General features: G+C 51.1%; 10 protein-coding genes across 10 annotated transcripts; 5 read left to right on the forward strand and 5 right to left on the reverse strand.

The window, feature by feature from the left end:
- Positions 1–2,184: 2,184 nt before the first annotated feature.
- STEHIDRAFT_102638 (DUF747-domain-containing protein) lies at positions 2,185–5,009 on the reverse strand (the record flags this gene model as incomplete). Its single annotated transcript, XM_007308165.1, has 9 exons — positions 2,185–2,388; positions 2,456–2,597; positions 2,684–3,075; positions 3,162–3,323; positions 3,389–3,558; positions 3,622–3,789; positions 3,843–3,993; positions 4,047–4,325; positions 4,392–5,009. 9 exons carry the CDS (start codon positions 5,007–5,009, stop codon positions 2,185–2,187), a joined length of 2,286 nt encoding a protein of 761 aa, XP_007308227.1.
- A 460-nt stretch (positions 5,010–5,469) lies between these two features.
- Positions 5,470–6,840, reverse strand: STEHIDRAFT_133841 (uncharacterized protein; the record flags this gene model as incomplete). The annotated part of the gene is made up of 2 exons (XM_007308166.1): positions 5,470–6,721; positions 6,794–6,840. 2 exons carry the CDS (start codon positions 6,838–6,840, stop codon positions 5,470–5,472), a joined length of 1,299 nt encoding a protein of 432 aa, XP_007308228.1.
- Positions 6,841–7,283: 443 nt separating this feature from the next.
- On the forward strand, positions 7,284–9,075 carry STEHIDRAFT_149369 (S-adenosyl-L-methionine-dependent methyltransferase). Its single transcript, XM_007308167.1, has 8 exons — positions 7,284–7,660; positions 7,715–7,815; positions 7,870–7,993; positions 8,050–8,204; positions 8,265–8,489; positions 8,543–8,631; positions 8,694–8,853; positions 8,917–9,075. Exons 1-8 carry the CDS (start codon positions 7,294–7,296, stop codon positions 8,974–8,976), a joined length of 1,281 nt encoding a protein of 426 aa, XP_007308229.1. The 5' UTR covers positions 7,284–7,293; the 3' UTR covers positions 8,977–9,075.
- Positions 9,076–10,189: 1,114 nt separating this feature from the next.
- STEHIDRAFT_102640 (uncharacterized protein) lies at positions 10,190–13,390 on the forward strand (the record flags this gene model as incomplete). Its single annotated transcript, XM_007308168.1, has 16 exons — positions 10,190–10,232; positions 10,298–10,408; positions 10,465–10,521; positions 10,604–10,725; positions 10,806–10,964; positions 11,023–11,111; positions 11,175–11,284; positions 11,366–11,460; positions 11,512–11,567; positions 11,625–11,775; positions 11,835–11,918; positions 11,979–12,167; positions 12,225–12,470; positions 12,539–12,655; positions 12,730–12,969; positions 13,055–13,390. 16 exons carry the CDS (start codon positions 10,190–10,192, stop codon positions 13,259–13,261), a joined length of 2,076 nt encoding a protein of 691 aa, XP_007308230.1. The 3' UTR covers positions 13,262–13,390.
- Positions 13,391–13,489: 99 nt separating this feature from the next.
- Positions 13,490–16,081, reverse strand: STEHIDRAFT_171183 (uncharacterized protein; the record flags this gene model as incomplete). The annotated part of the gene is made up of 12 exons (XM_007308169.1): positions 13,490–13,673; positions 13,742–13,992; positions 14,065–14,152; positions 14,220–14,291; positions 14,352–14,492; positions 14,558–14,612; positions 14,675–14,781; positions 14,838–14,917; positions 14,977–15,118; positions 15,179–15,367; positions 15,424–15,887; positions 15,943–16,081. 12 exons carry the CDS (start codon positions 16,079–16,081, stop codon positions 13,605–13,607), a joined length of 1,797 nt encoding a protein of 598 aa, XP_007308231.1. The 3' UTR covers positions 13,490–13,604.
- Positions 16,082–16,320: 239 nt separating this feature from the next.
- On the forward strand, positions 16,321–18,041 carry STEHIDRAFT_149372 (uncharacterized protein). Its single transcript, XM_007308170.1, has 6 exons — positions 16,321–16,332; positions 16,392–16,617; positions 16,683–16,894; positions 16,968–17,109; positions 17,181–17,235; positions 17,290–18,041. The coding sequence occupies exons 2-6, from the start codon at positions 16,538–16,540 to the stop codon at positions 17,872–17,874; spliced, it is 1,074 nt and encodes a 357-aa protein (XP_007308232.1). The 5' UTR covers positions 16,321–16,332; positions 16,392–16,537; the 3' UTR covers positions 17,875–18,041.
- Positions 18,042–19,481: 1,440 nt separating this feature from the next.
- Positions 19,482–20,795, forward strand: STEHIDRAFT_160690 (guanine nucleotide binding protein beta subunit; the record flags this gene model as incomplete). Its single annotated transcript, XM_007308171.1, has 5 exons — positions 19,482–19,590; positions 19,646–19,985; positions 20,044–20,119; positions 20,323–20,588; positions 20,642–20,795. 5 exons carry the CDS (start codon positions 19,482–19,484, stop codon positions 20,793–20,795), a joined length of 945 nt encoding a protein of 314 aa, XP_007308233.1.
- Positions 20,796–21,181: 386 nt separating this feature from the next.
- STEHIDRAFT_160691 (uncharacterized protein) lies at positions 21,182–22,407 on the reverse strand (the record flags this gene model as incomplete). The annotated part of the gene is made up of 4 exons (XM_007308172.1): positions 21,182–21,365; positions 21,448–22,025; positions 22,118–22,243; positions 22,333–22,407. 4 exons carry the CDS (start codon positions 22,405–22,407, stop codon positions 21,182–21,184), a joined length of 963 nt encoding a protein of 320 aa, XP_007308234.1.
- Positions 22,408–23,068: 661 nt separating this feature from the next.
- Positions 23,069–25,108, reverse strand: STEHIDRAFT_124386 (uncharacterized protein; the record flags this gene model as incomplete). Its single annotated transcript, XM_007308173.1, has 8 exons — positions 23,069–23,140; positions 23,299–23,886; positions 24,011–24,114; positions 24,173–24,228; positions 24,280–24,538; positions 24,614–24,693; positions 24,750–24,947; positions 25,006–25,108. Coding segments are annotated over 2 exons (660 nt in total), but the record flags the coding sequence as incomplete, so codon positions are not given.
- A 368-nt stretch (positions 25,109–25,476) lies between these two features.
- On the forward strand, positions 25,477–26,340 carry STEHIDRAFT_84529 (Sm-like ribonucleoprotein). The gene is made up of 5 exons (XM_007308174.1): positions 25,477–25,603; positions 25,659–25,800; positions 25,854–25,930; positions 25,992–25,997; positions 26,056–26,340. The coding sequence occupies exons 1-5, from the start codon at positions 25,495–25,497 to the stop codon at positions 26,100–26,102; spliced, it is 381 nt and encodes a 126-aa protein (XP_007308236.1). The 5' UTR covers positions 25,477–25,494; the 3' UTR covers positions 26,103–26,340.
- Positions 26,341–26,343: the final 3 nt, after the last annotated feature.

The raw sequence follows: 26,343 nt of genomic DNA on the forward strand, positions 1-26,343 counted from the left end.
ATATGTAGCGGTTTACATCGCCAAACCACGATGTGAACTAAACTCATGTTGAGTTCAATATTTCGGAACTTTGTCCCGTTGGAGCATCAGAGTTCAATTCACATTCATCGTGGACTTTATACGGGGGTGGCCTCACCTCCACATCTGCCCGTCCGCCCTCGTCGTTCAAAATGGCACACACACATCGGTAGTAGGCCGATGTACTAGCATCAAGAAGAGAGACGACGTCGCAGGTCGTCGCTGGGGAGGAACAGCGATGCGAGTGGAAGGAGATCCTTCTCGAGAATGCAGACTCAGTGTGAACTGGATATCATATCTCGCACCACATCCACCATGTGAAGTTCACATTTTTCGCATTTGACATGACGAACGAAACTGATGTAAACCGCTACATATATGCCCTAATCCGCAATTCCATATCACACTTCCTGGTTCACGCGCTCTTGTCTTTGATTTGGCACATCGTCCTCCGTCGCTATATACTAAAAGCTCTTTCATCGGAAGAACCTCAATGGTACCATGGAGGAAAAACCAGGGTCTACGCTGGCGATAGGCATCCTGACTACATGACACCAGAGTCAGAAGGGGAGGACATGTTCGAAAGGACCGAACGTAAATGTGGCAACTGCGGGAAGATAGCGAGGATGCTCACAAAGGAGGCTGTCGAAGGATTCATTCGTGAGAGCCGCAGGTGGTCGTAGTTCTTTCTGGTCCCTGCGCCAGTGTTTCCTCCTTGTCCTTTTCGTTGCCCAGCCACTCATTCGTGCGATATCCCTTACTGTGCAACCGCGACTTATTTTAAATTTGGATCTTCTGAGTTCAATGCAGTTATACTCTATGTCTCTCGGCTAAAGGTTTCGAAGGTGAGCGTGGAACGATGGTTTACTAAGTTGCGACGTTGGCTACTCAGCAGACTGGCACGACGAAATCTCTTCGTCCGCTTCAGCTTTGGCAATCCCTGACGGATAGTTCTCTCAATGCGTTGACCTTGACGGTTCTCAACTTCACCTCCTGTTTGTCCTCAAAGCTGAAGAATGTCCTGTCCGCTCTCGGTTCATCCTCTGTACCCGTGCGTGTTGTCGTTATTCTCGTTATTCTTCTGTCTGAAGTAAAGCAGGCCACATTATTGTCTTTCCTCTAATTTCTCATGATGACCCACCAAGATATCCTTGTTCCCACCTACTGCAACCGAAAATGTCATACCTTTGTTCACGTATCTGTCTAAACCAAGTATGAACTCTTCTCACTCTGCTGGCAAAGGGCAGCGGGATAAGCACCTTCCTTCTTATTTAACATACCTCTCTCAGGCCCACATTGACGCTTCGACGAACGGGAAAGCCCGTTCTCCTTCCCCTTTCGCTTCGAGTATCTCGTTTTCCCAGACGCTCGACCGCCTTCGTCATACCACAAGGCGTGAACCATGCTCAGCTCCGTCCAGAGTCCAGACATTACATTTGAGGACCTCGGAGAAGATCACTTGGCCGGACGCAGGTCGCACAACTATTTTTGCATGGTGAGTCGAACAGTCCACGGACGTACCTCTGGTTCCACCACCTTTCCTCCATGTAGCCGCTATTGCAGAGGAACCGTACAGGCAGAGCATGCAGGTGTCTGTACACGAGCTTGGCCGGGAGTTAGGCCTACTACTTATCTCGATGTCTGTCCGAGGCCTTTTCCGTCGGAGATGCGTCGCTCCTAAGCCTTCCGACACCTACTGGACCCATTCCAAAAAGAGAAGAGTGGGTTTATCGGGAGGCGTCCTATGCCTACAGCCTACAGCCCAAGAAGGTAAACAACCTCCAACAGGAGCGATCGTTCCAGCGTCCAGATCGAAAGGATTCTGTGACATCGACTCAGGAGGCAAGAAAGGAGAGAATTGGACTCTTAGCGAGGCACCGTATACCTTTGGAAAGAGCCTTGGACCAACATCAGCTGAGACAGCGGAGTCAACACGGCAAAAAATCGATGTGAAACGGTATGAAATTGAGAGGACTACAGGGGTTGCATTGAAGATGAAGACTTCAGCAAAGCTCGGGGCAGGTTTTACGGGTCTCGGAGACACAGCGACGTTGGCGAGCTTAGGCAATGTACTGAGTTCTTGTCTTGCGCACAATAAAGACGCATGGGCCACGGCAGAGCGACAGATTTCCTATTGGAAAGGCGTAAAAAGCGGCTACATTATTCCTACCAAATACGCTTAACCATCGTGTATCTCGTCAAATCCTCCAGCTTCACCCTCTGCTTTTTGCCCTCCCCACCACCATTGGCACCTTCCTTCCGCCCGTCTCCAACAGTTCGACCACGAGTGACATTCTCCCCTATATCAGAGGCCAGATGTGCATCATCTCGTGCGTTGTCGAGGAGAGTCTTGAGCTCGCGGTTGTATTTCTATTTCGAAGTGCCACAGATGAGCGAACGTCAAGTGACGGGCGAACAGTAAGATGTGAAAGCGCACCCGTTCCTCTTGTCCCTCGCCGATGGGATCCCTCCCGAAATCGTTGATCTTGTCTTCCTCTTCCCGAGCCTCCATCCCAGCTCTTCTCCTCGACGCGTAGCTCACCAAGTTGACGCCCATTATGATTTTGACAACCACGAACCTATGGGATAAATCATTCCGTCAGATTTTCCGATCACGCTGCGCGAGCATAGATAGGGGAGGTCCCGTCGGTGGAAGGAGGCTTACGACATCCAGAATGCCAGTCCCAGAGTTCCCCACTTCGCGACGACGGCCGTCCGTTCCCAGTCCACACTGCCAGCCTTCCACCACAAGCCTCTTACCCCGCTGACAGTAAGTTCCCTTAATCCTTCCCCGATGCTCGTATCATTCTTCCTCAAACTCTCCATCCACACACTCCAACTCACGTCCGGCCACAGAGAGAGCGTTCCTGTCCCTACGCTGGCCCCAACGTTTTCAGCTGTGCGAAGGCCGGAAGAGATACTGGAGGAGGGGGCGGAAGCCGAGGCGATGAGGAGGTTGATTGCTTGTGATCCGATAAGGATTGTGAGAACAGCGAGGGGGAGAGCCGCGAATCCTAGTCGACGAGCTACCACGGGAGATTGATCCACATATGTATGCTAGGCGAGGATAACACATTCTGCGTTAGTAACGACTTCTTTGGGTCAGATGAAACTGCAGGATCGGAAGGGTGAATGGAGCATACCTTGCGGCCGAGGCGCCCAAATGCGCTGCCTGTGGCCAGGTCACGACATAGCACGTCGGTGAATCGCTCGTAGACAGAGGGTCGAATGTGATTGAACTTCGTGATGAAAGCGTGCTTGAGCCAATCGACGAACATTTCCGAAACCATAACGGTCATTACGGGCTAATCCCACGGTATCAGCTGAACGGTAGTTGACAAAATCACATACGGAGAAGAGTGACACGTACATAGGATATCGTCCAGAGGACACCACCACCAAACCCCCCTTTGAAGAACCCAAAGCTCTTCGGAAGGAAGACGCCTTCGGAGAAGTCAAAGTCAGACCCTGACAATTCTATCAGATTGCGGAAGCCGACGAAGAAGAGCATAATGGCTAGAGTGAAGCGCTCCACAATGTCTTTCGGTAGGTGTTCACAAGTCAGCAGCGAGAACGTCCTGCTATGTACGGCGTACGACGTACCGGCACAGGTGATCTGGAACAGACTGTCTTTCTCAAACTTCTTGAAGACGCTGCCCTTGATCTCAACAAACTGATTGGACATCAACAATGATAGAAGTGCATTGTCGTAGGAGTTGATCGCTACGTTGAGACATAACAGTTGATAGACCATAACGAGGGCATGAAGCACTGCTCAAGTTGATGAGCATATCGACTCATAAGACGTGTGGAATAATACACACCAATATAACATGTGGCAAGACAGAAGAAGAGGATCGGCCGCAAGGTATGCGTTGTGAGGGGCACCCTATGCGAGAGCAGCAGCAGAGTCGAGCGCGAGAATAAGCAATCGATAATATCTTGCCCTATAGACGCGCACAGACGGTCCCCGATCTTGAACATCATGAATGAGCATGTCATTCTCAAGACGAAGTGGAATAGCCTACTTCGAGCGCGTTGAATATGACATACAATTTGATCGTGTCCTGACCCCGAATGGAGTGATATATCTTACTGGCGTCCGTGAGAGGAATGAGAATCATGATTGAGAGCGCGAGCAAGAGTGTCCGTAATATGTCGGCCTTCTGAGAGGGAGGCAGAGATGATTTCGTGCGGAAGATGGTGTTGAGAGCGAGACGCCACAGGGCAACGACAAAGCGGATGGGTTGAATAGTAAATGTGTAGAGGAAGGAGTCAAAGCATAGAATGAACCCGAACGATACAATCTATTGACCGCATGATCAAGCGACCGTCAGATGCGCAGTGCTACGCGGATTCCAAAAGGTACTGACCTTCTCTGTTGCAAGTGGAATGGCCAGAAAATTGCTGACTCGTTCCCATTTCAGCTCTTGATGGGAGTCAAAGTCCGTGGCCAGCAGTTCTTCTCTCAGATAATCCCATAACGAGAATGGGTGGACCTCCTCGTGTAACAAGTTCTCAGCATGACCCGGCGAGTTGGGCTCTCTTCGCCGCTCTGGAGGACTGGAGGTGATGGGAGTAGGCGGCAGTGAAGCATACGTCAAGGGTATCCTGTTCTGCTGCAGTAAATCAGCTTGGCGGAGGGAATTTCTGAAGTTCTCTAAGGCTTCCAGGTTAGATTCACTGGCTCTTGTGGACAGTGTGTGAGGCAGAGAAGTAGTAAGTCCGTCGGCGGCATCAAACCCCTCTCCGTCACTTGAGTAACTCGACAGAAGAGAAGAGCGTTCATGGTCTGAGCCATCTGGTAATTCTGTATACTCTGTGCGAGGACTGGATGTCGAAATGCGCTGGCGACGAGATAGACGAAGGGATCTCGGTGGGAATTTAGTGCTGGTCTTGCGACGGACAACTGGATTGTTGGAGGACGTGGCGGTCGCAGAGAAGCGACGGCGAGACGGAGTTGGTCGATGAGCGGGGTGCAACTCTGGCATCACTTACAGATCTGAGTATAGGGGGAACAAGAATGCGTCGTAGTCAATACGCGGTGAGGCAGGGTGAGGCGTGGTGCCACAAACAGCTGGCCCGCAGTAAGGTTAGGTCTGCGCTACCGTGGCGCATCGCGGAGTGGAAATGTCAATGTCATGATTATTTAGAGGCAGTGATACACAAAAGAGCATATTATGGCTACAGAAACGTATCAAACGTGATATGCGTGCGTACCGGGACATTGAGCTATACAGATGGTGAATGAGAAGAAGTGTATTATGGTAACGAAAGTGTGACTGGTACATGGTAGTTGGTTCTATCACGAGAAAGTAAAACGAAAAAGAAGGAGGGGGGCGATCCCGTCGCGAGTAACTAGAAAACATGGAGGGTCATTATTATCGTCGTCAAAATCAAAAGTAATTCAGCGCACAGTCACAGCCTCTCATGTACCGTGGCTTTCAAGCATCAGCCGAAAGAAGGTCGCGCCCCATCATACAGCGGGGTCCGGGCAAGCCAAGGATCCTCCCTCTTCTGCACAAAAGCAGACGGACGTGCACCAGCAGGCAAGGGAGCCAGTGTTGTCTGACTTCGCTGCGTAACGGTGGCTTGACTGTACATAGCGTTCGGATAGCCACGCACACGGGAAGAAGATGCTGGCTCTGGAAGATGCATTGGTGGTGCGGGGAAGTCATCCAAGCATACGCCTGCAACATAATGCTTCTTCCCCTTGTCCTTGAGATCATAAGGACGATCACGATGCTTGGCGGAAGAGATGCGAGACATAGATGACGATGCTCGGAGTGTAGAATCGGATGCACGAAGTGTGTGAGTTGAAGTGTTATAAGGATGATTGAGTAACGGCATGGGAGGGGGGCCCAGTGGAGGGGTGCGAGCCAGCGAGCGTTGTGAAGGAATTCTGGCTGGGCTATAAGATCGCGTTGGGCGGTGACGGGTAGGAGTAGGAAAGGAGATTGGATGATTGGGGGCCGGGAGGACAGAAGGTGAGGTAACAGATCGCTGCTGACTATGAATAGGTGTTGCAGATGGGCGTGAATACATTGGAGAAGTCATGTTGACCGTCTGTTCTTGTATGGCTCGATGTATGAGGTGCGGATAAGCATGGCGAGTGGGCTGAGAAAACGAAGCGCTTCTCTGAAGCACAGCAGCGGGATCCCGTTTGATAGGATGCATGCCTTGAGACGCAGTAGATGACCCAGATACACCAACAGCCACACTCTGTGCCTCGTAGACCAGTACTCCCATTTCGACTCCAGCGATAGTACTGTCATCACGATTGGGAACCTGTTCCCTTCGCTCTCCTTCTTCTTCGCTCAAGTCCGACTCTGGGCTATCGTATGCGTAGCGCAGTGCGCGAGTGACATTTGGCTGTGCGCTGACAAGAAGGCCTGGGTGACGAAGTGCCTCTTTGTATAAAGGGGGTGGGCCTTTGTGTTTTGGCCGTGCTTCTGAGCCACGCTCCCGAGAGCGAAGGCTGTTGGACCTGGTGGATTTCTTGACGAGTTTCCCAGGTTTGGGTATGGTAGGAGGCAGTGTAAATCCTAGAGGCATTGATCGTGAACGTCTGGCCGACTTGTATGAGTCAGGGTCGTCCAGGGAGCCGGGTAGCTGGGGACTGTCGTAAGCGCGTTCAACAGGGTTTGGCGATGTGGCGCTGGCGTGTTGAAGAGGTGGGCGGGATGGAAACGAGAATTCAGACCTACAAGTGTTGAAGAATGGATCTGAGAAAGGGGTGAAGTGTATGAGAGGTAAAGCAAAAGGGATGACGCACTTCTTTGCAAACAGTTTTGATATGGAGAGTTTCCTGACCCGGTCCATGGCGTGAGATAATAAGGGAACTGCCTAGTAGAGAACAAAAGAAAGCGGACAAAGACCTCCAGCCCGAGAGGTACCTGACCATGAAAATGAAAGAGTTAGAGGATCGTGCAAGTAGACCTGAAGGCTGCCTTATATCCTGGGGCGAGCAGAGACGGAGCGCAGTCATTCCAGGTGAAACAGGCCAGGGCACGTCAAGAAAAGCGAGGCGAAAGGACGCACAGACGGCGAGCAAGGGCAAGGTTTCAGCAAAGCCGGAGCTGCCTTTTCATTGTCTTGCATTTTCGCATGCGTGGCCGTCGAGTCCGCGCACAATGATGCTGCACAAGGGCACGACCACAATTGTGGCACCCCATAAGGAGCGTTTGCCAAATTTCAAACACTCCGCACGTGGCATAGCAGTTAGTGGTAAAAAGAAAAAAGTCAAATAACTTGACGCGAGCCGCGTTGGGCTTCATGTCGCTCTCATCAACGCTCTTGCGTTCACAACCGCTCGCGCACTCCCTGCTTAAAGCTCGCTCAATACAAGTGCGCACCGCCGCTAGGACAGCTGCCACGCGACCACCAGCTTCCCTGAAGGATGATACCCCCCGCAGAGGTCGAAGTGCCAGGAAGGAACCGGAACTCATAGTGCCTTCGACAGACACCTTAGAGCTTCCGCCCATCGACAATTGGCGATCATACTTCGCTGTTCATCAGCTCGTCGTACGCGACCGTGTCTCAGTTCGGAATCTAGAGCTTGCAGACAAATTGGCCTACAGCTTTCTTGACAATCCGCATACGTCTTCAGATGAACCCAAAACCGTCGTAGAGGCTTTTCCAGGTCCGTCTTTCTCTCTCTTTCTACGCAGAGATCTTTTCGGTGACGAAGCTCTAGGACCCGGTCAGCTGTCTCGGGCATTGTTAAAGCTACCTCCTTCAAAGTTGAAGAAACTCATCATCCTCGAGGACCATGAGCCGTACCTTCAGTATCTCCGCGTGAGCTGTCTTCGATGTTCTCGAATCAGACGCACCTGATGCTGACTGTCTCAGCCTCTTGAACAAGCAGACCCTCGAGTCAAGATTGTCCCGCTCAGCGGGTTCACGTGGGCTACTTACACCCAGTTAGAGGAAATGGGCCTCTTAGCCGACATTCCCTATGTTTCTTCTGACGAAGGTACGAAACAAGTCGCTCGCCACATGGAATATCTTTCCTGAATTCTCTGTATCAAGTTCACCCTAGCTTTCACTTCGTTACCCACATCCCTCATAGCATTCAAGGCGAGCAGCTAGTTGCCCAGCTTTTCCGCTGCATACCAGAGAGCTCTTGGCTCTTCCGCTTTGGACGCGTACCCATGAGTTTTATCATGGGTAAACATGTGTGGGAGGTGAGCTCCTCATCAACGTATCTCTCAAGCAGATTCATGCTCAGTGATCTACATTCTTAGCGCGTATCTGCCCCTCCCGGTTCACAGCAGCGATGTAAGTTGAGCGTCATCGCTGAAGCTACGGCTGAGTTCAGCCTCTCCCTCCCACCAGAGGATCTTCTGCCATATAACGCACATTGGCACCCCACTGCTGGTGCGCCGAGCGCCACGCAGAAGGCCAAACCCGAGTCGAGAAAACTGGGCCATCCACTGGTGTCTGTCAATATTACCCCGATGAAGGAGCAGGTAAACTTCCATGTACGCTGAATGACGGAATAGTCTGACTGAATTCGTTTCAGATCATTGCCAAGGGCCGTCTTGACGAGTGGGATTATGTGCTTCGACGACTTTTTGTTCTCAAATCGACAGCCTTGAAGAAGGCTATCGGGTCCGTCTGGCTTCCCTCGCTGTCGTGCTACTGATTGGTGCTGATACCAGACGTGGATATAGATCACTCGCCCCCGGCGCGTCTGTCCTCATCAAACCATTGACCGACGAATCTCTCCCGCTGGAACAACGGGTGGACATGGCGAAGCAGATTCGCTTCCTCACACTCGCGGACTGGGCTCTCATCGAGCGAGCATTCGAGGCATGGCCATTTGCACCCAAAGTATGTAGCCTCCGTGAGACGTCCAAGTATTAAAGAGGATACTGAAGTATTCCTTTTGTCTAGCTTGAGGATCTATCTATTGGAGCATTCCAAGCCGAGCTCGAAAAGTCTAACAAGGGTTAGATAACTTACGCTCGTGACAGCCTTCTTACCACTTAGATTCTATTGTGCACCATCCGTGCAGAATATATAATACGAGGTCTACTATTAATCAAAAAGTCAGACCACCCAGTTTGCGAAACTCTCGAACAGGATTTGATGACAGTCGTTCGATATGCTTCAATTTCATGTGTTGCTATTCCTGAGGTTTGAGTTGGCGGCACGATTGACGCGAGGGCATAAGAGGCCGTGTATGACACCCCACCTCCAAATATTCTGTATCTCCTTCCGGCTATCAGGGCTCATGTACTTATGGACACAAGTAGACCATATACAGGGGCCTGTGTTCATTTACCCCTTGCGGCCATTACCTTCCCACCTCCCCATCTTCATAACATTCACTTCAACTGAAGCCCCTCATGCCATCTATCCCAGACCTTCAGGAGTGGCAGCAGCGGCTGGTGGATAAGACATATGTGGGTTATCGAAACGCGGCACCATCTGAGACTGTGAGTTAACCACAATCACATATCTTCCCGCTTCTGATTCGCCCTTCGTCCTTGTTGCTTGTAGACGTTCTCGGATGAAGATCTACCTCGGGGTGGGTATCGTATTGTATGGCCTAATTGCATCACGACTCAGGATATTCGCCATGATAGGTATGTCGGTGCATTACTGGCTGGACAAAGCTTCCTGACGGGGTCGACATTTGGCATTGCCAGGTTGACTGTCCATCTCGACAGTCTGAAGAGATGCACCCATGTAACGTTGGGATAGCGTTTATACTTCTTTCGAGTAGGTCGGTCGGGCACAGTCTTGGTGTGAACGTAGCATCGAGAGGTTGAAGATAAAAGCATTTGGTTACGGTTCGCTGGTATCCTTTGTCTCTGCCTGAGTATCGCTGTTAGCTCGTGTCAAAATATATTCGCATGCCATGGTCATGGCCACACAGATCCGAGTCTCAGAAGTCAAGTATAACGTTAAGAGTCGGACGCTGGAAAAGCCTTGGTAATTTCTGGCTGTCGTCGAGTCGAGCAGTGTACAGAAACACGTTGACACTAGTAGTGACACCCAGGTTCCACGCTAGCATGTGTCTGGGTGTATAAAGGCCTACGGTGATTAGATATCCTGAAGCAGGGCCACACAATTCAGAAGCTGAACTTTCTCACGCCGTCGTCGCGCTGTGCCAGCGTCATCGACGCGCCCGCAACCGAACTGAAACGTTGTTTCCATCTTCATGGCCGAACACAACTTCTCGGGAGCACTGGCAACATGGAAAAGTGACTACTGGACAATATGCTCTAGCCCCTGGTGCCAATCTTACTGACGAGCTTTCAATTACTAGCCATCAACCTCTCGGAACTACAGAAGACTCTGGACGGACAAGGTATTGAGGTTGTCCAGAATCAGAAGGAGAGTGTGGTTGGGAGGAAGGGTTTGGCGGATCGAACAAAGGGTGCGTGTGCCCGCAGAAACCGCTACTGCTAATGGCTGAAAAGACTGGGTCTGCAGAGTGGAAGAAGGTCCCAGAAGAGGAGAAGTTGAGTGGATTCAAGGGTCTGCTGAAGGGTGCGTGTTCCCCTGCCGCGTGTTATTTTGCTGTCCCCGTTGGTGTTCTGAATATGACAATCTACGTTGACCTTCGCTCTAGCATACCAAACGGAGATTGACAGTCTGACGAAGCGGGCCAAGTCTGCTGAGAATGCCTTCCTGAATGTTTATAAAGTGCTTGCTGAAGCGCCGGATCCATACCCCTTGCTTGAGGCTGCTGTCGTACGTGCCCCTCTCCCATGTGGTCGATTCTTACTCCGCGCAGTAACTGATACCAAAGCTTGTCGACTAATGCACCACAGGATCAGACTGTGAAGATCGCAGAGACGCGAGATTTGGAGGAAGAGGTTCAACGGTTACGGAATGAGAATGCTGATCTCAAGAAGCGCGCATCGGAGCTGGGTAGTGTGGAGACTGCGAGGAAGAAGGCAGAGCTCAGGGCGGACCAGTTAGAGGAGAAGGTACGTATCCATCAATTAGTCTTCGAGTCAACTTTTCAATGGTTCATGGTTCGTTCAGATGGAGTCTGTCGTCCAGGAGAAGGTCGCACAGAAGGAGAACGAGCTAAATGCGGCGTATGACGAGAAGATGCGGAATTACGAAGCTCGGTGCATCCTCTAAACATCCTTTCTCTCAATCCCGTAGACTAACTCTCATGGTTCGTGATGCAGCGAGCAAGACCTTCAACGGCAGGTTGAGCTCGTCAAGGACCAGCTTCGGGAGCTCCGCACGTCGAACGATTCGAATCAAGCAAAGCTCCTGGATCACAGCCAACGGCAAGGTTCATCTCTTTTTCATCCTCCCTTCTCGCTCTTTCTGACGCGACACCTCTACGTTCATTCTTGTGTTTGGGCCGGTGTAGATCAAGAAGTGTTCGCCAAACTGGCCGAAATGGATATGACTGTGGCGGACCTCGAGCGTGCGAATATGAGGGTGGCTACTGTCGAGCGACGAAACGTAGGTTTGTCTATATGTCTAGAATGTATGATAATGACAACTTTAAACCAGGAACTCTTGCGAGCCGAAATCGAGTCTATCAGAATTGGTAGCGAGGCTTCTGATCGGTAAATACCAATCGCCCGTCCTGATTCTCGCGGCTCGACTCAATAAGTTGTCCACAGCGTTCAAACCCTCAAAAATCAAGTCGCATCATTGGAATCAGAAACAGACCGTCTTTCTCATCTCCTGGACATGCAGAAGGATTCCATCGCAGAGGCTGAGGCAGTTCGCCGCAAAGCAGCCGAGCATGCCTCGAAAGAACTGCAAGCCAAGGTTTGGGTATTCTTCTACCAGGGAATCCCGTACGGTTACTAATGCAAATCCTACGCTAGGCTGCCGAGGTTGAACAGCTGAGACAGACTCTCAAAGGATACTCTGATTACGATGAAATCAAACGTGAGCTTGAGATAATGAAGGTATGCATTTAAATATCCCTCGGAAATGATGGTACCATTGCTGACGTGGGGAGCAATCAGTACGTCGAGTTTGCCGGGCTCGAAGGGGAGTTGGACGAAGATGAAGATGTTCCGGCTCTCGACAACGAGCTTGGTCTCCAGCTTCCCAACCCTAACGCTTCAAAAGCGAATGCCCACGAGGCAAAATCTTTGGAGGCGCTTCTCGCCACCAAAAACAAACGAATTCTGGAGGAACTAACAAAATTCCGAGTATGTTCACGATTTTAGCTCATCTTTTGAGAGCGGATACTCATCTGCTCATGATAGATATTGCACACGGAACTTGAAACCTCATTGCGGCAGACACGAGACGAGCTCGAGACGACTACTTCAGAACTCGAAAAGCAACGGGTCCTGAACGAGAAGTTAGAGACCGACCTTTTGCAGCTTAACAAGCACGAGCACAATGGAGAGGCGAATGGTGGCGATAAACCCTCTTTGGATTCTGCCAGTGACGATGATGTGTTGGCTGGCCTTGACCTCCGCAAAAAGCCAAAGTCTAGCACAGGTGCCGTGAGTACTTACGCCGTTCACCGCCCTCTCACTGGGCAAACTAAACCTGATCCCTTATCTCGGCTCAGGATTCTGCCGCAAGGTCGACGCCAATACAATTCACTTCTTCGGCAGACACGTCCATCCTTCCCATCGTGACCAGCCAACGCGACCGATTCCGGCAGCGGAATGCTGAACTCGAAGACGTACGTTCGCCCCTCGGTAGTCTCGATTCACGTTTGCCTGGTTATGTTAACTCACTGTCATTTGGCTTCCTCAGGAGCTCCGCAAACAGTTCCAGATTATATCAGAACTGCGCACTGAAATCCGAAGTCTTCAGGCTGACAATCTCAAGTTGTATGAGAAGGTCCGGTATATGCAGAGCTACCGCGAGAACTCGACAAACTCGACGCTCGACCCATTGCCAACTGGTCCGTCATCATCCAACGCTGGGGAATTGAGCAAGTATAGGGCTCGGTACGAAGAGGCTATGAATCCATTCGAAGCGTTCCGTGGTCGAGTGAGCTTTCCTTTTTTCGCATTTGCTGGGTTCTGCATGCGCAAGAGGTTTATGGACCGTGCTGACGATTTACTTCTCGACACAGGAAGCAGCGCGGGCATACTCTAACCTCAATCCGCTTGAACGGGGGGTATTAGTTCTCACCCGTGCGATTCTCGGTAATCGACGAGCTCGGAACGCCTTCATTGTGTATGCTTTCTTATTACACGCACTCGTCATGTTCTCGATATACGAGTCGATGCAGTCTTCACACAGTCAACTAGAGACGCATCCTGGACCGTATGGCTCATGATAACTTTTATTTGCTCTCCTTTCTTATTTACCTGGGACTACCTTGCCGGGCGAGGATCCATCAAGCTCGTTCGTGTACATACTGAGGACATTGTTATGTCCATTTCCTGGGTCTGTAATCGACGGTCTGCAGACCAACAACGATACTGATATTCCATGTGGTGCAAGCTGCAAGATGCGAAAGCGACTGATATCTAGCTAAACTATATATACAACATACGATATGTGGGACGACGACTTGAGGATAGGTAAGTGAAAGATATGACCAGCGAAAGCTGTAGGAGGGAATTCCAAGAAAACGACAGCCAAATTGGTCCAGCACGCGCCGAAACCAATCGCCACGATCATGTCGATTTTCGGCTGCTCCAAAAGGCCAGGGCTTTATCCACGGCATCCAAAATCGGCTTCATGGCCTATACATCGAGGACGACATCAGTATCCTGAGCCGACAGCGAGCAAGTCGAAGAGGACAACCACCCACGATCTCGATTTTCTCCATGTCTACACCTGACTTATGCGCCGTCACGACGATCGCTGCCACTTTCTCGTGGGTCTTGCCCAGATATCCAGCCATCCTCGCCGCCTTGTCGGCCTTTTGAGCCGGTGTGGAGGGAGCTAGTGTCTGTGCGTTCGAGGCAGAGGGATAGATGGCGGACCAGAACTGCCGTAGGAACTCGTTGGCGGCGGTTTGGCAGGTGGACATTTGGCGGAAGATCTCGTCGGGGATGTCGTCTGGACGTTCACAAGCACGGGTTCATGGGGAGTCAGCAAGCGATATCAGGAAGACGAGCAATGAAGACTCACTCTTTCGCGATTTGACGTCTAGACGGGCGGCGACGTTCTGGGTCATAGAGAGGACGGCAGAGTCTGTCGCTTTTCGATCAAGTTTGAGCTGATCAACGTGGCGAGACGGAAGGTTAGAAAAGGTTTGACCAAATAGGACAGCACGAATTGTCAACCTGTCCAAGGTTATTTGACCAGTCGCGAAGGTCACTCTTTGCAGCTTGTAGTGCTGCTCGGACGTCAACCGCCTAGGAAAAACGCTCCGTCAGTATTTAACAGTAGGCTGGATGGATTACGCGCGGGCTAACCGGTCGAGCGTTCTGTTCTGCGGCAACGATAGACCCTGTTCGACCTTCAAAGTAGCGCTGACGGTCCTGCATCTGGAGTAAGATACCTGCTGAAGACTCTGGGTCATGCAGATCTGGAAGGTCTATTTCGGAGTATCGTGACTGTACGAATAAGTTGGATTAATTCTTCGTGACTGTAAAAACCTGCGAAGTAAGAGACATCGTACGTCGGTTCCGGAAGATGGGTCTATTCGTCTCCGTTTGGGTGAAGGTCCTTCGGATCTGGGGAACCAACAAGGATGGATGGCTGAGCTTGTGTGTGATGATTGGCTAGAAGGACATACCCTGAAGCTTTGAGAAGACGTTCGGAGTGCTCGTTGAACTTTCGGATGAGGGGTAATGCGCCCCTCTGTTTTCCCGCTTGCATTGTCACGTCCTTCTCACTCCATGCCTGGCCATCACCAAAAATCAGCAAGTTAGGATGAGGTAGCAGGCGAGAGCCCGTACTTCTCCGTGATCCTCATTCGTTGCCCCTAAGTCTATGAACATTCCCACATCCTCGTCTCTTTGCCGTCTCGGCTCCAGCTCTTCGAAAGTAAGTGGTTAGATGTCAGGCTCATGATCGCAAGACCAGGCGGGAACTCACCATCATCAGGCCTTTCGAGATATTTATCAAATATTGGGTCATCCTTGACGACGTGTTGTGCTGCCGTTGAACGAATCGAGGCCTGATGAGAACTGAACAGTTTTGATTGGAAGTACCGCTTCCAAAAGTCGGCTTCTGAGAGCTGAGAGTGTAAGGCCAGGTCAGCATGAACAGGATATATTGGGAGGAATGGGAATCCGACCTTGCTCGGGACGTTCTCGCTGTAAGCTTTTGACACGACAGGATATTCTTCAAAGATGTCATGGACGAGCTGTGGCGTAACCACGATCTTGATTTCCCCGCCGTCTACAGTTTGTGGCCTGGGATCGACTAATTGACCTGGGCGGCCCTTCTTCTGTGCATCTGAGGCCGCTTGGGCCAGCAGAAGGTGCTGGCCAACAGAGAACCGTGAGCAGGCGCTCAACAAACAGTACAGGAGAAACGCACCTCTCGACCTTCCCAAAACTCCGCCTCTGAGATCTGCCGAGTCATTACGAGCTCCCGGTGAAGCGCAGCAAGCTCTGGTGTCTGCACGAGGACCTTCTTGCGTAGTCTGAAGTCGTTGATGGGGTCGTTCTGTGGCCCAGGTGTGCCTGCATTGCTGGACACGGAGGCTGCTCGAGAGGTCGACGCATGAGGTTGAACAGAACCGGGCAATGGTGGGCGAGGGATTCCGGAAGTGGGAAGCGTAGGTTTTGGTGTCGACGCAGACCCATTCTGAGCAGCAGCCTGAGCATCACGTATTGTGCGATTCTGAGCAACGATCACGGTCAGTTCGCTCTTGAATTTCTCGCGTTCAATGAGCGCAGTGGGTTGAGGAGAGGTGAAAGTGAAAGTGTGGCCCGTTTCATCGTGGACGAGGCCGATCTTGAGCTTGACCTGTGGTGTGCCCTCCTTGCTGGAGAAGAGCGCTGTTGGAGACGGTGGGTGAGTGTCATGGAAGTGATCCGTGCGGGGCAGACTTACAGGCCGCTTTTGAGCGTGGGACGGTAACGGCGGAATTTTGCTTGCCGTCTTGTGTCCAGGTTATGTCGCTTTCTGTGAGCTCGAGCAGACCTTGTAGCTTCTTGTACGACGCTCTCGCGGCGATCAGAGAGGACGACATTCTCGTTCGCGCGCCGCTGGGTGGCCCACGCTTTTACGGAAATGTTCGCGACGCGCTGACTAGCCGCGGCATCGGTTCCGAGCGGTGATATTACAGTAGTGGCGTCAACGGCTGTCAACGGCAACCTTCACGGTCACTTTACCTTATCCAGCTTCATTGCACAAACATGTATTGCACGCTTCAGCCTCTCACTGGAGCCTAGCACTCCATCTTTTCCATGATCCCTCAGCCATCAGAGCGAACGAACAAAGGTGGGCGTCTGCACTGTCAGTGTCCGCGGAACTCATACAACTGAACACCGTCTTCCTAGCCATCTCTGCCTCCCTTTATGCCTGTGCCATTATCACGACTGCCCTGCGGATTCTTCGACGATTTCGAGCTCGGCTGCTCTGGTGGGACGATGCCTTTGCTGCAGCCTCCATAGTCTTCATCGCCATCTCCCTCACCGCGATATTCATGTGGGACGCCGTTCAGAGTCCCTCAGCCCGCATCGCTCTCAACTGGCTGACCACCATATCATTTTCAAACACGCTCTGGTACTCTCTCTGTCTATGCTCTCTTATTCACACCGCTAATTAATGCTCGCTGCGCTGCTATGCAGGCTCTCACGAACAAGCATGATGCTAACTCTCGTTCGCCTCATACCACCACTTCTCGCTCTTCGCGCACACGCTGCCTTCTGTGCCTTTCTTTTCCCGTTCTTCTGGTTGTCCATCGTCATCCACAAAATATGCATATGCTCCACCCAGAGAGAGTGGATGATCACCTATGTCTGCCGCCAAAATCTGTTCATAGGTATCCAAGGCCTCATCCGTTCGTCTGTTTTATTACCCCCGTTCTACGTAAATACCCCCTGCTAACCGGTGGATACGTTCATGGTCCGTAGTCGATATTGCGGCCGACTCTGCCCTGTGCTTTTTCCCCTTACGGATGTTCTGGCAACTGACCGAATCGAGGTCCAAATATCGCGTGCTCTTGATCCTCTTCTCAGCTAGCGTGTTGACCGCTGTCACGAGTATATTTCATGCGTACGTGAATAATCATCTGCGCATCATTCGTACATCATCCAAGGATTTTCAAATGAACTACTCCATTCCAGCTGGGCTGTTCTCGGTCCCACCGGAGGTCTCGAGGGTATCCTGTCGAACCTGGAGGTGCTTCATCATCCTTTATATATCACTAGTGACTTAATCTGACCCTTATCCCAGGCCGCAACCTCCGTAATAGTGTCCAACCTTGCCATCGTTTCTACCTGGATCATCCGCGCATTGGGCAATCATGAGCAGAGCAGAGAGATGGAAGATTTCCTGTCGACCGTCTTCCCCGACGACCCACCACGCAGATTCTCGCTTACTACTACCGTTAGCAGCTGCGGTCGCGTCCTGTCCAGAGGAAGCAGAGTTTTCCGTGCGAGGCGCCTAACGAATGTGCACGACCTAGAAGAACAACGCGGTCGGAGTCGAAGCCGGAGTCGGAGTCTGGGCCGTCGACGTATCCGGCGTGGCGCCGAATACGGCGCACAAACTCCTCATCATGTCGTTCTCGAGGAGGAGTCGAAGACGGAGGAGCTGGACGCTGAGCTTCCTGTGACGGTCCTCGAGCGCCACTGCGGGATGGGCTTCGAAACTGGGTCTGATTGTCTGACCACGCTATCGTCCGCGCTGAAGGAGAGCATGCACACAAGTTCTTTCACTTTCGTCGGATCTGAATCGCCGTTACCACCATCACATCCGTCTCCAGTGCATTCGTTGCCTTCGTCCGGATGTGTGTGTGCGATCGAGGACGGTGTTTAGGAGGCCGTATCCGGGGTTGCGTCCATGAACGAGCCTCTTGTCACATAGCGACGCCGTACGATTAGCTGTATCTGTTTGGGCTTGTGTGTTTTGTGCTCCATTGCTTTCGGTCGCTGTTTCGCTACGCTATCAATACAAACTTTACCTGTACTTGTAATCACATTTCTTGCCACTGCCCATGGGCTAAAATCGAACGCTCTACCGTTCCCCATGATATAGCCTGCCCGACCATATTCGGTCTCGATTGACCGTGCCGCATCGGAGATATCGACAAGTGAAAGGGTGTTGCAGTTCATCGGGCTCTAGAACAGCGTCGCTTGTATCGCTAGGGAACTACCTTGAAGTTCGGATAGTCTCGTTGCATAGCGTAGGCGAAACTTCCTGTACATAGGCGAGGAATAAGAAAAAGGGTATCTCAAGGATTCGGGGAGGACCACATCAGAGGAATGTGTACCAACGTCGTCGGGGCGTCCTAGATAATCTCTTTGACTAGTATAACTGGAGTGCTATTGTTACATCCAACGTTGCGGCAGCAAACAAGGCAGCACCAGGAGCGGGCAAGTATGGTGCTTCTCCACCGGCTAAATATGAGCGGCGTAGGTTGATCCCGGTGTCGGATCGAAGGGAAAGAGATTCGTGGAGGAACCAGCCGATAGCTTCATCCGGGTCTCATAGACGTTCGGGCGGCAAAGAATATGGATGATCAAAGAGAGACACTCACCTCCAACAATCGGTGAAGTTCAGCCTGGCATACAACTTCTGGACAATGCCTTCGTCTATGTCAGCGTCAAAGCCGAGAGTAGGAAGAAGCCATCTTTAGATCCCCATAAGTGCTGGGTGACCGTTTGTATAAGTGGTGTTGTCCCAGAGATTTGACTTAATGACTTCACAGGTCACATAAGTTCCATTTTGCACCGATAACCGTTTCGTTTAGTGCAAAAATAACGTCGATTCGACTGTAGAAGCGACCGTGTCTTGCTCAGGATGACTGAAGATCTTGACATCGCCACCTAAGCCACATTCGACAAAGCCTCGGTGCTAGACCAGCTTTCGCCGCGATATATATTTTGACGTCGGCGATCGTACAATCCGCGGGAAGACAGATGTTTTGCAACTCCATGATAATATGGCAGACTAAGCGAGAATGTCCTGTAGCTTCGTGAGGTCAGCCCAAGGATAAAGAAGCCTCTGTCAACCTGCAGAGAGGTCATGGAGAGGTTAGTAGAGTTGCCGGCGAGAGCAGGGTTGTATCGGGACACAATGGCACGACCCAATAGAGCTGAATGACACAAGGAAGACGAACTGAGAGGTAAGCAGAGGGGATCTTGTAAGATTCACGCGTGAGCACGCGATGCCTAAGAGGGACCGCCGCATCTTTATAGACATAAGTACTGGCTAGCCCCGGTGTTGTATCTACAGAAGTAAACGAAGGAATTCGAACAAACGGTTCCGGTCCTGACACGCGACGCGTCATTCACGTGTGCGCGACGGAACGGCACTCTCCGGAGCAGCTATACAGCCAAGTCACGGTGGCTGTCACAGTCACTGCGGGCGCGCGGAGGCGTTGCGGGCAGAGGCGATGGCGAGCAGACCAACTTTTGACGACAATGGCTGAATCTCTGCGCTTCCTCGGCTCCCTCCCCGGCCACTCAGGATGGGTCACCGCCATTGCAACCTCGTCTGAGACACCGGATGTGATCCTGACTGCCTCGCGAGGTAATTATTCACGAATTGCTTGTTCTTCTAGCATCCTCTGAACGAACCTGCGCAGACAAAACCATCATTGTCTGGCAACTGACGCGCGACGAGGACTCGTACGGTTACCCAAAACGCATTCTTCGCGGCCACAACCACTTCGTTTCTGACGTCGTCATCTCCTCTGACGGCCAGTTCGCCCTCTCCTCTTCCTGGGACCACACCCTCCGCCTGTGGGACTTGAACACCGGCCTCACCACCCGCCGTTTCGTCGGCCACACCTCCGATGTCCTCTCCGTCAGCTTCTCTGCCGACAACAGGCAGATCGTTTCTGGCTCCCGCGACAGGACAATCAAACTCTGGAATACGCTCGGGGAGTGCAAATATGACATTAAGGACGATGGACACACAGAGTGGTGCGTTTTATTCCGTGTATCTGTGTAACTATCTCCCAACACTTTGCATCTGCTTTAGGGTGTCCTGCGTTCGCTTCAGCCCTAACGTGATGAACCCTGTCATTGTCTCGTGTGGGTGGGACAAGGTTGTCAAGGTGAGTTTCCTCGTTCACTCTGAACTTGCAATCAGACTCGCCCCCACCTCCTTTGTTCTGGAATGATGTTACAATAAATATATTTGCTACTTCAGAGGGTTCACCCCTATGAGATTAAAATTTATCACCAAGATCTCTGACCCATTCTTTCTCTACACACTTGACCATTGTTTTGCCCCGAGCTAACCCATGAATTGTGGTAGGTCTGGGAGCTTTCCAAGTTCAAGCTGAAGACCAACCACTACGGCCACACCGGGTACATCAACACTATCTCCGTCTCCCCCGACGGTTCCTTGGCCGCCTCCGGTGGCAAGGACGGCATCACCATGCTCTGGGATTTGAACGAGGGCAAGCACCTCTACTCCCTCGAGGCCGGTGACATCGTCAACGCCCTCGTTTTCTCACCAAACCGGTACTGGCTCTGCGCTGCTACCGCTAGCTGCGTCAAGATCTTCGACTTGGAGAGCAAGTGCGTCCTTCAGGTTACTCTATTTGATTCCTATGTTCACACAACTTCCTTAGGTCTATTGTGGACGAGCTCAAGCCCGACTTCGTTGATGTTGGTGCCAAGTCGCGCGAGCCTGAGTGTGTCTCGATCGCCTGGTCTGCTGACGGCCAGACTCTCTTCGGTGGTTTCACCGACAACCTCGTCCGCGTTTGGACCGTGTCGTCGTAGGCGGTGTTGCTTTTCCTTGTCGGAGTCCTTTTTTCTGCGGGGTGTGTGGGGGAGACGTTGTACTTCCTTTTTCTGTAGCACGCAAACCAAAAATCAGCCTTGCGCGTCCATATCTCTGTCCGAAGTAAGACGTCATGACTACAGCTGCGAATTGGCAAGAGCAATCATCTTTTATCAAAAGAGTAGTGAGATGAAGATATGCCGCTCGAGGATGTATCTCTAGGTTTCGCGAGAAATACATGATACGTACTCAGCTTAGTAACTGCTATGTGTATTCAGTGTTGCTAGCGAACGCCATATCCCTCAACCACTCGCGCAGCCGTCACATACTGTGCTATAGATTCGGTTACCAGTCTGTTCACAGACGCCCAATGAACAAATTGACATCACATAGTGCGGTACCAAATGTCCGAAGAAAATACGATAGGTTGGCTAGCCTCCTCCATGTTGCGTCTCCTCTCTGGGTAATCCCACCTGTCCAAACCTCCGAAATCTATCTTCATCGCACCAGAGGTCAAGTTTACCTGAAGTTCAGTGATATGAGATGCTCGTGCGCGCCAGCTGTCTCCACTGAGGAAAGTGACGCAGACCGAAAACGATGTCAGTCATGTCAGGAGAAACCAACAGCCCAGAGTACGATGGCCCTACGAACCTGGCGGTACCGTACATGTCACCTTGACCGCTGACGAGTCTGGCACACTGGTCCGTATTCGACTTGGCGTCGTAAATCCACAACGTCTTTCCCGAATAGACTTCTTGCATGCGTTCAAGATCGACGAGTCGGTGCCCAGGAGATGTACGTTTCAAACCTTGAAGCGGAGAAGGCGCGGGTCGGACGGAGACATCGGTGAATATACGAAGGGCGGTGAGGTTCGAGATGTTTGTGAAGTGAGGATAATCTCTGGGATTTTCTGGGACCACCGTGAAAAATGCAAGGGCTTCCGGCTCCTCGGAGTCAGAGTCGAAAGCGGCGTCTTCAGTACCAGATGGTTGCGGGACGCTGGCGTCGGTCATATCGACGTCTTGGGACGTAGAAGCTGTGACCGGAGGGTCGGGCTCAGTGAAGTCCTTTTCAGATTCCAAAAGGGTGTCATAGAATGTTTTCCACGCCGCATCATTAGAAAAGTCTGTCCGGACGATGATGCCGAGACTGGTTGCCCCTGTCGGACTGTCGCTGTCGTCGAAAGGATCCTCGTCCGTCGTGTAGGAAGGAGCTTGGTCATTGACATTCTGCAATATTTCATGATTCGGAGGGCGAGGTCAGTAACGGTGATGAGTTTTTGAAGCGTACCTTGGGAGGCGAAGGTTATTTGGGAACGCACTGGTATTACCACGTTTAGAGCCGCGCGCTCTTGAGGGCTGAGTCCCCAAAATCTTTCGAGAACTCTCAATCTGCCTTTTCGCCTGCCATCCGCGTTGTTGTCTTGTTTGATAGATGGGTACTGATCCTGCACTCTCCAGAGATTAGATGAGGACGGTGTAGAGATGTGGTTGTCGGGGAACGTTCACACAAAATTAACGGTGGACAACGACCTACCTGAAGAAAGCGAAGGAAGCAGGGAGAAGAGTTCGAGGTGAATGCTTTCAACCGTTCTGCTTGTTGTGAGCTCATAGCTGATACGGATCGTGGTCGTGGCTAAAGAGGCGTAATGCAGCTCACAAGTTTTCCATCTTGTTTCCATCTACGGCATTTCCCCGGAAGTTCAGAATCAATGATCGACGCGGATCGGGAAAAGAGACGCGATGCAGCCGATGCTTTTCCAAGCCCTTCAAACCAAACCTTACCGTGACGCCCAGAAGGAAATTATCAAGGAAAGATCATTTGAATGAGATCGGATGCGTATGATGCAATAGGACTGTAATAGTCCTTTTATACCCAGGACTCGAGAATGCATATACGCTGGTACAAGTACACAAGACAAAATAACACCCATCAAACCAAACAAATCATTTATCTTCACTGTCAACGCCGAGGACTGTGTGTCGGTGTTCTATCCTAGTGAGACGAGGGTTGTGAAAGTAATCTCTCCCTTCGATAGGATCCTCGATATCATGCCTTGACATGGGTCAGGAATTGCCACATGACACGGAATCAACAGAATACTCACACAACGTTAAGATGTTCAGTTATATCACGGATCGGAAGCCACCGAGAGAGTGAATTGTGTTCAGCGATGTGGACTGTACAACGGCAGCAGCCCCAGCAATCTTGAGGGTGAGTTTCGATACGTTCCTTGTTCAAGGCGATCTCCGTTTGGGCAGGTGTGAGCAATTTAAAGGTAGGCGAACCACCTCGCTGCTCGCAAGTATGTTCCACCTAATAAGCACGCGAAACGATGAATCAGCTAAGTGGATCCGGTCAGAGGCATCACAAAAAAATACTGACACATTCTCGCCAACCCATAACTGGCCACCCTTTTATACCAACGTCTCCTTCAAAACGAAGACGAACGCCACACGTAAGGCAGGCGAAACGATCGTTTCGGGTATTGAGATCAAGGACAGTCGTGGTAGCCGGGTCAAGGCAAAGCAATTTCAGGAGGTGGGCTACTAGCCTACTACCTCGCTCGTTCCACAGAGGTAAAGGGGGATCCGGGCTGCCTTCAGGGTGAAGATAGTGCACTCTGCACCGATGAGCAAGGATCTCTAGACCTGCTAAATACCTTGAGGAGCGCTGCGTCTGGTTCGCCATGTCATCACATTTTTCACACTTGAAGACCGAAACCGCCAGTTCCAAAGGCGAGCTAGTGATGTCAGACTGCAGTTCAGAGCTTTGACCGCTCTTCGGAAATGGTTCTGCAAGTACAGAGGAAGGAATTGCGGCGACTGCAGCAGCTGTTCTGCTATCGGCCCAGGCTTGCAGCGTCGGGGTGAGAGAGATCAGGAGTTGTTTCGCTTCCTGTTTGAACTGAAGAGAGAGCTCGATATCGTTGTCGACCAGGTCTTGAGTTTTGGGTATGTACGGGATATCGTGTTCGCTGGGAAAAGTAGGCTGCCGTAAAGAGTGAACCTCGGTCTGGAGGTATTGGACATAAACGTCGGAAAACGCTTTTCGTCGTTCCCGAAGGCGGCTGCATCGTTCTCGCTCCTCCCTTTCCGAACGATAGATATCGAGCTTTGGTCTTTGCAGTGCGTAGAAGATGTTCCATGCTGTTTCTAAAAAAAAGTTTCAAATCGAAAGAAAACGGAACCAACGAAGGGTGGAATGTGCACACCTTGGTCGCGAAGAGGGATCGTCGGAAGTAAATTTGTTGGTTTTCCTACGATGTGGGCATAATCCTGATATTCATACCCAAGCGCCGACAATCGCATACCAACCCTGTATCAACAATTAGCATTATATGATATGGCACATTGGGGGAATGCATTGATCTCACTCGTGGCTGAGTGTTCCTTCGCATTTGTAAAACCAATTCGAGCAGTGTTCGGCATGCTGTTCAGGACGTTAGATGCACGATGACTGTGCTTTGGATGGACGACGCACTTTTTGTCTAGCTTTCAAAGCTGATACTCTACGCTCTCTAACGGTAGTTAGAGCAGCCTGTAGGTCCTCGCCGGTCAAGGTTTCAAAGAGTGGACTCAGTTCGGCCTGAAGGCTGAGGACGTCCTGATACCAAAACCCCCCATAATGAAACCCCGTTTCATGTTTTGCTGGGTCACAGAAAACTTTGAAATAGGCAGGTAAGCATGGAAGCATCGTCTGCGGAAGCAATTTCTCGCAGACATGTATGTCTCGACAGATACTATGCGCACCGAGAGCAGTTTGGAGTCGCGTTGTAAGTAATGTCTATAATCAAAAGACGAGCGAGATTGCTCACTACTTGTTTTTGCATCCCGAGCAAAATCGGCGGCACAAGAAGACACTGCATTCTGTGTCTTGGTCTTCTTCTCCACAAGTCTGTCACGTTTAATGAGTTAGATTCGGCATAAGCATCACAAAACAGAGCAAATTACGTGACAGTGTTTCCCCCCAAAAATAAGGTAAGCCCATGCAGGCTCTGACAGACCTTCGGGGCACCGGGAAGCATGAGGCAAGTTATCATACGAGGCCTTCCATAAAAATGCAACATCACGAGAGAGCAAGGTCTTCCGAAAGGGCTTGCATGTGAGAGCGAGATGGACTAAGTCGTACGGAGCGAGATAATGCATGATCTGGACGTGATGTCGTTCAATCCAAGATAGCCATGGGAGACGGAGACCAGAGCCTGACCTCGAAAAGAATTTCTAGTGAGATCGATAACAATGGGTTCTTGAGATTGGTTGTAGCAGCGACAAGGGCTTCTTTCCTCGTGCGACGGGTGGGCTTAGTCTTGACGCGCTTTCTGGGAGACTCTTCACCTATTCTTTCCTTAGTGGCGTCGGTCGTAGCTAGAGAATAAGAGGAACGGAACCATCAAACGACGTCGGTGAGTCCGCTGTAGTCGTCACAGGGGTCGCTTGCGGTTGTGAGAGCTCACACTTATCGACAGACATCTTGGAGGGCGTTTGACTCTTGGAAATGGGTAGCTTGCCGGTCCTAGTTCTCGTTGCTGGAGGCATGGTTAGGACTAAGAAGAGCAGACGCGGACGCGGTGTCGGTGACCCTGATTAATGCGCGTCCTTATTTCCCACGGGCGCGTTGTTTCCCACGATTGTGTCTGGAGTCGAGCTGCAGCGTGCGGACGACGCCTGCACTTGCTTATACCCTTCGTCCACAACCATGAGCTCTGGTCTTGGTGTCCCCGTCAAGCTTCTGCATGAATCTCTCGGTCATGTTATCACTGTAGAGCTCAAGACTGGCCAGCTTTATCGAGGAAAACTGGCTGAAGGTTTGCCATTATCTGAATCGCCCAGCATCATATTGCTAACCTATTATTATTCTAGCTGAAGACAATCTGAACATCTCACTGAAGGAGATTACTGTTACCGGGAGAGATGGTCGTATCTCTCAACTTGATCAAGTATACATTCGTGGGAGTATGGTCCGATTCTTCATTGTCCCAGACATGTTGCAGAATGCGCCCATGTATGTCCCATTGCCTGCTAAGTTGGTCCCATTCGTTACTAACAGAGACGTAGGTTTAAACGGGTAGGACCAAATGCGATGAGAGGAAGAGGTATTGGCACAGCTCGTGGTCGTGCTACTATCATGCGAGGTGCGTTCTCCCTCGACCTGCCTCTCTTCTTCGCTGACTCTCAATTTCCTTGTGTAATCAGCAAACGGTATGTTGATCATTCCAAACTCTAAACCGCCTTTCAATGGCTCATTTTACTCTACCAGCTCGTCGTGGACGTGGAGTTCCTGCTGCAAGAGGGATCAGGCGTTGAGGCTATATCCTCTTCCAGTCACCGTTTCCTGTTCCTTCTTGCCAAAATGTTCGCGCTCCGTGCGTATGTACACTGTTCGTAATGCCGTTCTCGTATAGCTAGTGCAATATCTCTGTCTGTATCGTATATAAGAGGCCTAAGATGGGTCACTCACCTTGCCAGTTAGTGATATCTCACATAAGCTTCGTTTGTTGAAATCCAAGGCTCTTGCCAAACAAACCGATTAGGCAGTCGGTCCAAC

The sequence above is a fragment of the Stereum hirsutum genome, assembly GCF_000264905.1.
Source record: "Stereum hirsutum FP-91666 SS1 unplaced genomic scaffold STEHIscaffold_14, whole genome shotgun sequence".
Classification (NCBI taxonomy): Eukaryota; Fungi; Basidiomycota; class Agaricomycetes; order Russulales; family Stereaceae; genus Stereum; species Stereum hirsutum.